This window comes from Rhinoraja longicauda, unplaced genomic scaffold (assembly GCF_053455715.1).
Source record: "Rhinoraja longicauda isolate Sanriku21f unplaced genomic scaffold, sRhiLon1.1 Scf001956, whole genome shotgun sequence".
Classification (NCBI taxonomy): domain Eukaryota; kingdom Metazoa; phylum Chordata; class Chondrichthyes; order Rajiformes; family Arhynchobatidae; genus Rhinoraja; species Rhinoraja longicauda.
Window position 1 is genome coordinate 1,728 of NW_027603170.1, and position 10,512 is coordinate 12,239.

The 10,512-nt window shown below is 50.2% G+C and overlaps 1 protein-coding gene across 1 annotated transcript; it reads left to right on the forward strand.

Moving 5' to 3' along the window:
- Nucleotides 1–249: 249 nt before the first annotated feature.
- On the forward strand, nt 250–6,325 carry LOC144591798 (uncharacterized; the record flags this gene model as incomplete). The annotated part of the gene is made up of 3 exons (XM_078395820.1): nt 250–272; nt 356–474; nt 5,625–6,325. Coding segments are annotated over 3 exons (357 nt in total), but the record flags the coding sequence as incomplete, so codon positions are not given.
- Between the last annotated feature and the right edge of the window lie 4,187 nt (nt 6,326–10,512).

Sequence of the window (10,512 nt, forward strand, 5' to 3'; positions counted from 1 at the left end):
GAACATTTTTCCTGCATCTAGCTTGTCCAGTCCTTTTATAATTTTACATGTTTCTATAAGATCCCCTCTCATTCTTCTAAACTCCAGTGAATACAAAGAGGTGGGGGTAAAGGTTGGTAGATGTTCTGGGTCGAGAAGCTACACCAGCAGTGGAAGCCAGGATCTGTTGGCAAATTGTAACAATTTGGCTGAACTTCCTGCTGTCACGATGTGGAAATTAACTGGTCTTTCTGTTGTTATGTATTTCAGGAGGAAACTCTTCGGAAGAGGAGGTGAGGCTCGCTGTGTTGTTTTTGGAATATAACTCAGGAAACGTTGGACGTTGGTCTTCTAACTAGTTGTTTAATTAATGCAGGGTGAGTGATGAAGCCCTGACGCTGTCAGTAGCAGAGGGTGCCCTGGCCGTTGAAAAGTTCGATCACCCATTTTTGTTGAACACGGTGTTCACGGAAGTGCCCGATGGCATTACAAGAGGTAATACCTAAAAAAAAAACCCCATTGGAGATATTGAAGTATCAGTTATATGTAAAGGGTCTATTTACTACCGGAATCGAAGGTATTTATTCACAAAATACAGGAGTAACTCAGCGTGTCAGGCAGCATCTCAGGAGAGAAGGAATGGGTGACGTTTCGGGTCAAGACCCATCTTCAGACATGATGTCAGGGGGGGCGGGACAAAGGAAGGATAAAGTTGGAGACAGGAATATAGAGGGAGAACTGGGAAGGGGGAGGGGAAGAGAGGGACAGAGGAACTGTCTAAAGTTGGAGAAGTCAATGTTCATACCGCTGGGCTGCAAGCTGCCCATGCGAAATATGAGGTGCTGTTCCTCCAATTTCCGGTGGGCCTCACTATGGCACTGGAGGAGGCCCATGACAGAAAGGTCAGACTGGGAGTGGAAGGGGGTGTTGATGTGCTCAGCCACCAGGAGATCAGGTTGGTTATGGCGGACTGAGCGAAGGTGTTGAGCGAAACGATTGCCGAGCTTGCGTTTGGTTTCGCCGATGTAAAGAAGTTGACATCTAGAGCAGCGGATACAATAGATGAGATTGGAGGAGGTGCAGGTGAACCTCTGTCTCACCTGGAAAAACTGTTTGTGTCCTTGGATGGAGTTGAGGGGGGAGGTAAAGAGACAGGTGTTGCATCTCCTGCGGTTGCAGGGGAAAGGAATCATTAGTCTGAAGAAGGGTTTCGACCCGAAACGTCACCCATTCCTTCTCTCCAGAGATGCTGCCTGACCCGGTGAGTTACTCCAGCATTTTGTGATACCTTTAATACCGGACTGGTGAGGCACTTCAGACACGAATTACTTCCTTTGTCCAACAGCTGTTACCCTCTCTCCATTGATACCCTCTTGATTCAACGTATGTATAACACACTTTCGAATTGTCTTCAGCCCTACTCGCCAAGGAACCTTGTAGGTCAGCAAGGGGGAGATTGAGGACAATGTGGAGAGTGGATCAAATGCATTTGAAAGTACGGACACGCAAGGCCGGTTTCATGAATGGGGTTGATGTGCTAAAAGCTACTGATTTCAATGCAGTGAAGCGGGTGAATGTATGGTCACGATTACTAAAGGGATCTCTGATGTTGAAGGCATTGCAAAGACATTGTTGATAAGAGGCGAAGGACAGATAGCTCAACGAATCAGGATCCAGGTGTTTCCGATGTGATAGGGAAGGATGTTAAAGAACTGTGCCACTGATGATAGAAAATGTCGCAACTGCACTGAGAGAGATTATCCTAGACTGACGAGGCAATAGAGTACGGATAGAGTACGGTGGTAACAAAGGTTCAATATCTGAACTGATGTGGAGGAAGGAACTACAGATGCTGCTTTAAACCGAAGATATACACACAATGCTGGAGTAACTCAGCGGGACAGGCAGCATCACTGGACAGAAGGAATGTCTGACATTTCGGGTCGAGACCCTTCTTCAGTCCGCCTCTGCCTACCTGATCTCCCAGTTGCTAAACACTTTAGCTCCCCCTCCCATTCCTACTCTGACCTTTCTGTCCTGGGCCTCCTCCACTGTCAGAGTGAGGGTTTGGAGGAACAGCACTTCCTATTTCGCTTGGGCAGCTTTCACCCCAGCGGTATGAATATTGACTTCGCTAAATTCAAGTAACCCTTGCATTCCCTCTCTCTCGAACCCTCCCCCTTCCCAGTTCTCCAACCAGTCTGACTGTCTCCGATTACATTTTGTCTCTGTTTGCTTTGATTCCACATATTCCTTGATCTCCAACCCCTTTGTCTCGTTTTCACACCTTACACTACCTTATATCTGTATCTCCCTCTCCCCTGACTTCAGTCTGAAGAAGGGTCTAGACCCGAATCCTCACCCATTTCTTCTATCCAGAGAGGCCGCCTGTCCCGCTGAGCTAATCCAATATTTTCTGTCTATCTTCGGTTTAAACCAGCATCTGCAGTTCCTTCCTACGCAAGGGTTACTTGAAGATATTGAGATTAATATTCATACCGCTGAGTTGTAAGATGCCCAAGTGGTTTTTCGCCATGTCTGTTGCAACATATTCCAGGATATTGGGCGTGGCAAGCGAAGAGATTGCGGCAGCGTTGACTGCATTTTTGAAACCTGTTTAACAACAAACAAAGTGAGTGAATCGGCGACCAGAACACATCGGGTTAAGATGAGGGAGTAAGGACTTAATAGGAATCTGAGTTAGGAAAAGGGGATGTACAACGATATCTGGGTGTCCTAGTGCATCAGTCACTGAAAGGAAGCATGCAGGTACAGCAGGCAGTGAAGAAAGCCAATGGAATGTTGGCCTTCATAACAAGGGGAGTTGAATATAGGAGCAAAAGGTCCTTCTGCAGTTGTACAGGGCCCTAGTGAGACCGCACCTGGAGTACTGTGTGCAGTTTTGGTCTCCATATTTGAGGAAGGATATTCTTGCTATTGAGGGCGTGCAGCGTAGGTTTACTAGGTTAAATCCCGGAATGGCGGGACTGTCATATGTTGAAAGACTGGAGCGACTAGGCTTGTATACACTGGAATTTAGAAGGATGAGTGGGGATCTTATCGAAACGTATAAGATTATTAAGGGGTTGGACGCATTAGAGGCAGGAAACATGTTCCCAATGTTGGGGGAGTCCAGAACCAGGGGCCACAGTTTAAGAATAAGGGGTAGGCCCTTTAGAAACGGAGATGAGGAAAAACTTTTTCAGTCATAGAGTTGTGAACCTGTGGAATTCTCTGCCCCAGAAAGCAGTGGAGGCCAATTCTCTGAATGCATTCAAGAGAGAGCTAGATAGAGCTCTTAAGAATAGCGGAGTCAGGGGTTATGGGGAGAAGGCAGGAACGGGGTACTGATTGAGAATGATCAGCCATGATCACATTGAATGGCGGTGCTGGCTTGAAGGGCCAAATGGCCTACTCCTGCACCTATTGTCTATTGTCTATTGAGTCCTAACAAAGAGTGATGGGTGTATGGAACGGGTTGCCAGAGGAGGTAGTTGGTGCAGGGACTATTCCAACGTTCAAGAAAGTTAGACAGGTAGATGGATAGGACAGGTTTGGAAGGATATGGGTCAAACGCAGGCAGGTGGGACTGGTGTAGCTGGGACATGGCGGATGCTATGGGCAAGTTGAGCCGAAGGTCCTTTTTCCACGCCTTATCAGGACCACATTACTAATCAAGACTTTGTCGTTCTCTGACTTAAAAATATCCATCGATTTGGCCTCCACAGCTTTTTGCTTCCATGAATTCCACAGATTCGCCACCCTGTGACTGAAGACATTCAAAACATTTGTCCTTTTATTACGAAGCTTTTGGCTCTAATCCCAGACTGTCCTGCTAGGTAAACATCCACTCCACATCCGCTCAATCCGAATGCTGGTTTGATGTTGTTGGAGTTCTTGATGCCAATTTGTAGTCAACGCAGTCCATCATTCCCATCCCCGATTCTCCTTCCCGCAATCCCGAAACTCCTCCTCCTCGTCTTTCTATCCCACTCAGTTCCTTCCTCTTCATCCTAACACGGCTCATTGTCCCCCATCACCGGGCTCACCGAGGTACAATGAAAAGCTTATGTTGTGTGCCAACCAGTCGGCAGAAAGACAATACACGATTACAATCCAGCCACCCATAGTGAACAGATGCGTGATAAAGGGAACAACGTGAATAGCATGGGACCCATACACAAATAAAAACATTTCTTCCATCGAACCTGTCCAAAGGTACAGGCAGCTCGTTTTGTTACAAATACCTATGAGAGAGAAGCGAGTGTTACCGAACTTCTAAATTCATTGGGGGGGAACACTCTCCAAGACAGACGTAAAGCCCACTGTTTGACCTGTTTTTACAAAATGTTAAATGGTCGGCTCGACATAGATGACCACATCTACACCAAACACAAACCCATCAAGAGGACACGAGGGCATTCGATTCAATAGACAATAGGTGCAGGAGGAGGCCTTTCGGCCCTTCGAGCCAGCACCATCATTCAATGTGATCATGACTGATCATTCTCAATCAGTACCCCGTTCCTGCCTTCTCCCCATACCCCCTGACTCCTCTATCCTTAAGAGCTCTATCTAGCTCTCTCTTGAATGCATTCAGAGAATTGGCCTCCACTGCCTTCTGAGGCAGAGAATTCCACAGATTTACAACTCTATGACTGAAAAGGTTTTTCCTCATCTCCGTTCTAAATGGCCTACCCCTTATTCTGAAACTGTGGCCCCTGTTTCTGGACCCCCCCCCCAACATTGGGAACATGTTTCCTGCCTCTAACGTGTCCAACCCCTTAATAATCTTATATGTTTCGATAAGATCCCCTCTCATCCTTCTAAATTCCAGTGTATACAAGCCTAGCCGCTCCAGTCTTTCAACATAGGACAGTCCCGCCATTCCGGGAATTAACCTAGTAAACCTACGCTGCACACCCTCAATAGCAAGAATATCCTTCCTCAAATTTGGAGACCACAACTGCACACAGTACTCCAGGTGCGGTCTCACGAGGGCCCTGTACAACTGCAGGAGGACCACTTTGCTCCTATACTTAACTCAGCTACACCAGCTACCAAGGTATGTAGGTTAATTGACTGGGTAAATGTAAAAATTGTCCCTAGTGTGTGTAGGATAGTGTTAGTGTGCGGGGATTGCTGGGCGGCGCGGACTTGGTGGGCCGAAAATGCCTGTTTCCGCGCTGTATCTGAAATATGAAGAAAAAAAATGGAAAAAAAATAAGACAGATGAGTATAGCAATTCATTCTTCCCTCGCACAATTTAAGCATGGAATAGTCTTCACCCTACTGTAGTTACTCAACCAGACGCAACTAAATTTAAGGCAGCTCTTCTTCTCCAAGAAGCCTTTCTTACTTAAGTCCATACCCCGCCACCTCCATTTTAAACCCCTTTTTTAATATTTCGGAGGAACAAAGAACCAAGAACCGGGCTCTGTTGCTCTGAGGGCGTCACTACATCTCGCTGTCCCCATCGTCTTCTCTCACCTCTGCACAAATGCAACCCCACCACGTCGGAAGAGGGCTTTCTTCTCCACTCGACGTTAAAACCCCGCGCAATCTTTCAGTTGCCCGACCGTTTGTGCCCGAGTCTCCCTCCCGACCCCCCCGGGGACTCTCTGATTCTCTGTTTCTCCCCCCAGTCTCCGTCACCCTGGATGTGGAAACAGCTCATCGGCAGCTCCAAGTGTCTGATGATCGCAAGAGCATGCAATTTGTCGGTGGCAGGCGAAGTCGAGGTTTATGCAAAATACGTGCGTCCTGGGATCGGAAGGATTCACATCTGGGAGATATTACTGGGAGGTGGGGATCGGGTCAAATCAGGGCTGTAGTCTGGGAGTCGCGGCAGAGTCTGTAGACAGGAAGGGTGCGGGCGTCCTGACCCCAGAGACTGGAGTCTGGAGCATCAGGCGAGATGGTAACGACGTTAACGTAGGCACCTCTCCTCCATCCCGTCTCCCCGTCCGGCCCATCCCCGGGAGGGTGGGAGTTTATCTCAGTTACAAGTCCGGGACAGTTTCATTTTACGACGCGGACGCCAAGTCCCATCTCCACACCTTCACTGGGAATAAATTCACGGAGAAACTGTATCCTTTTTTCTGGACGTGGGTTGGAAACCAGTGGCTGAGAATCTGCTCCGGTTCCGCTCCGGGTGTGTGAAGGGGGTCGGGTCCCGGAACCGGCGTCAGGAGCAGGGCTCAGGGGCTGTGGGGCAGGAACCCGGTGGACAACAGGTCGGCGCTGAACGGCTCCCATTTAATCCCCAAATTCCGCGTCGTAAAAACCCCCAGTGAGTGCGGAAATAAAACCAGGGGGAATGTAAATGTGGGAAGAGAGAAATAAACTGCTACAGAAATCAGAGCTGTCGATCCGTTTATTTTAACGCGTTCACTGCGTCCTGCAACGGAACAGAAATGACTATTGTGAAAATATAAAGATTGAAACAATCGCCCTTCCCGCGGGTTCGGCAGCGGCCGCGGGCGGCGGGTCCTGAGCTCCGGGCTCCCCCTGATTCTAATGCCCGCCGTCTGTGGTATAATGAAGTGGCGCTGATTTTATCCGGGAGAGGGCGGTATAGGTCTGACTGACCAGGTGTAAATAGGAAAATAACTGCAGATGCTGGTACAAATTGAAGGTATCACAAAATGCTGGAGTAACTCAGCAGGTCAGGCAGCATCTCAGGAGAGAAGGAATGGGTGACCTTTCGGGTTGAGACCCTTCTTCAGTCTGTAGTGGGGTCTCGACCCGAAACGTCACCCATTCCTTCTCTCCTGAGATGCTGCCTGACCTGCTGAGTTACTCCAGCATTTTGTGATACATTCGAGGTGTAGATAGGAAGGACGAACGGAGCTAGAAATTACATGGAGTGAGAAGAATAAGGATGAACGTTGGCAATGGGAAGGGACAGAAAATATTGGAAGTTGTGGCGCGTCGATAAGCCCTAAATGAAGGCGAGGAGCCAGGTGTTTCGGGAGGGACTTTATTAGCTGTTGTTCTCTTGTCCAGTCGGGTCTGCAAGGGAACGATCGCGCCTAAACCCCTGCCCTTTATCCCTGTAGCTAAGGGCCGCTCCCGGACTGGTCCGTTCCCGTACCGAGGGGTTCGATAGTGATATGTCCCGACCCTTGGGAGCCCCCCTACCCCACAGAACAGGAGGCACGAAACGCACCGGCGGGCGCACATCCCGACCAGACTGCGTACGGATGCCGGCCGGCGGAGGCACAGGTTGAGGGAGCCGCGAAAGGGGGCGACCTCGCGGCCGAGGCTGGGCAACCAGCCCAGGCTGGTCAATGTCCAAATGTGCCCGCTTTACGCGGTCAGTCGACACGACCCCCCCATGCCCAGCACAAAGGTTGTCTGCCCGTGCTCCAGCACCCGGTACGGGCCCCGATACGGCCTCTGGAGCGGCGCCCGGTGGGCGTCACGGCGTTGAAAAGCATAGGGGCAAACCCGGAGGGCAGATAGCCCGTGCGGGCGGAATGCCCAGTGGCGGGATGTCGGCACGGGTGCGAGCTTGCCAACTCGCGAAGGCGCTGTAGGGCGGACGAGGGCGGTCCCTGCTGCCCCGGCGCCGAGGGCACGAACTCCCCGGGCACCGTGAGCGGCGACCCGTACACGAGCTCCACCGAAGATGGGGCCAGGTCCTCCGGATGCCCAGCCAGACCCACGGCAGTGCGTCCATCCAGTCCGGGCCGGAGAGTCGCGCCTTCAGCGCTGCCTTCAGCTGCCGGAGGAACCTCTCCACCAGTCCGTTTGCCTGTGGGTGATAGGCCGTGGTGTGGTGCAGCCGCACGCCCAACAGGTGAGCCATGGCCGCCCACAGCTCAGAGGTGAACTGTGCCCCCCCCCCCCCCCCGGTCTGACGAGATGACCACCGGCACCCCAAAACGAGCAATCCAGTGAGCGGATAACACACGAGCGCATGTAGCTGTGGATGTGTCGGCCAGCGGTATGGCCTCCGGCCACCGTGTGGAGCTGTCCACCACCGTGAGGAGGTGGGTGATGCCCCGGGGCGGCGGGAGAGGACCCACAATGTCCACGTGCAGGTAGTGGAACCGCCGGCGGGGTAGACCGAACTCCCGGACGGTAGAAATAGCGGGTGCCGTCCACCGTGATGCCCCGCAGCTAAAATTGAGCCTCCGCCTGCTGAAACCAGACCGGAGACCGCTGCGGTCCAGAACGTCGGTAGTTTGACGGGAGACCGCGTCGAGAGACGGCCTGGTCGGCCTGTGAGGCGGACAGAGGGGCGTCGGGGTCACCAATGTGGCGCGTCGATAAGCCCGAAATGAAGGCGGGGAGCCCGAAATGAAGTGTTTCGACGGGGACTATCGGAACACAGCTACCAGCCTTGGAGGGCATCTACAACACACGATGCCTCAGAAAAGCCACCAGCATCCACAAAGACTCCTCACACCCCTGCAACAGTCTGTTCGAACTTCTACCATCGGGCAGACGATACAAGGCCTTCTACGCCCGCACCTCCAGACTTAGGAACAGCTTCATCCCCAGGGCCATAGCTGCTATGAACCGGTCCTGCTGAGCCGGATGGTCACATCGCACAGTTAAAAACTGTTCTAATTTGATTCATTGGGTTGTTTAAATTAATAGTGATTAGCTAATTAATGTATTGCATCGTATGGGAGGCGCATTCCCAATCTCGTTGTACCAAAGTACAATGACAATAAAGATAGATTGCATTGTATTATACTGTATTAGGTCTTGTTCTCTTGTCCAGTCGGGTCTGGAAGAGAACGATCGCGCCTAAACGATGCAAGAAGATTGTTCCCGATGTTGGGGAAGTCCAGAACAAGGGGTCACAGTTTAAGGATAAGGGAGAAGTCTTTTAGGACCGAGATGGGAAAGTTTTTTTCACACAGAGAATGGTGAATCTGTGGAATTCTCTGCCACAAGAAGGTAATTGAGGCCAGTTCATTGGCTATATTTAAGAGGGAGTTAGATGTGGCCCTTGTGTCTAAAGGGATCAGGAGGTATGGAGAGAAGGCAGGTACAGGATACTGAGTTGGATGATCAGCCATGATCATATTGAATGGCGGTGCAGGCTCGAAGGGCCCAATGGCCTAATCCTGCACCTATTTTCTATGTTTCTATGATTCTAAACCCCTGCACTTTATCCCTGTAGCTAAGGGCCGCCCCCGGATTGAAAATTTGAGGAAGGATATTCTTGCTATTGAGGGCGTGCAACGTAGGTTTACTAGGTTAATTCGCAGAAATGCGGGACTGTCATATGTTGAAAGACTGGAGCAAGAGGCTTGTATACACTGGAATTTAGAAGGATGAGAGGAGATCTTATCGAAACGTATAAGATTATAAAGGGGTTGGACACGTTAGAGGCAGGAAACATGTTCCCAATGTTGGGGGAGTCCAGAACCAGGGACCACAGTTTTAGAATAAGGGGTAGGCCATTTAGAACTGAGACGAGGAAAAACTTTTTCAGTCAGAGAGTTGTGAATCTGTGGAATTCTCTTCCTCAGAAGGCAGTGGATGGCAATTCTATGAATGCATTCAAGAGAGAGCTAGATAGAGCTCTTGAGGATAGCGGAGTCAGGGGGTATGGGGAGAAAGCAGGAACGGGGTACTGATTGAGAATGATCAGCCATGATCACATTGAATGGCGGTGCTGGCTCGAAGGGCCGAATGGCCTCCTCCTGGACCTATTGTCTATTGGCAGCTCACGGAATTAAGAGACGTCACAAGTGAGTCATTGCTCCATCAGGAAGGGCCATTTGCTTCTTGGCGGATGGTAAGTACATCATGGTTTATTATGGGGGGTTTTTACAGGGTAATATATCAACATATCATCATATCATATATCATATACAGCGCGGAAACAGGCCTTTTCGGCCCACCATTCCGCGCCGCCCAGCGATCAGCGATCCCCGCACATTAACAGTATCCTACACCCACTAGGGACAATTTTTACATTTTACCCAGTCAATTAACCTACATACCTGTACGTATTTGGAGTGTGGGAGGAAACCGAAGATCTCGGAGAAAACCCACGCAGGTCACGGGGAGACACGTACAAACTCCTTACAGTGCAGCACCTGTAGTCAGGATCGAACCTGAGTCTCCGGCGCTGCATTCGCTGTAAAGCAGCAACTCTACCGCTGCGCTACCGTGCCGCACTGTTGGCCTGCTGCAAATATTTATTCCGTCGCTAGACACATGACGATAAAACTCTTGAAACTTCGCGACAATGAAGAAATAATTGCTTGATTATAGAAACATAGAAAATAGGTGCAGGAGTAGGTCATTCGGCCCATCAAGCCAGCACCATCATTCAATATGATCATGGCTGATCATCCAAAATCAGTACTCTGGATTTTCCCCATATCCCTTAATCCCCTGAGCCCTAAGAGCTAAATCTAACTCTCTCTTGAAAACATCCAGTGAATTGGCCTCCACTGTCTTCTGTGGCAGAGAATTCCACAGATTCACAGCTCTCTGGGTGAAAAGGGTTTTCCTCATCTCAGTACTAAATGGCCGACCCCTTATTCTCAAACTTTGAAC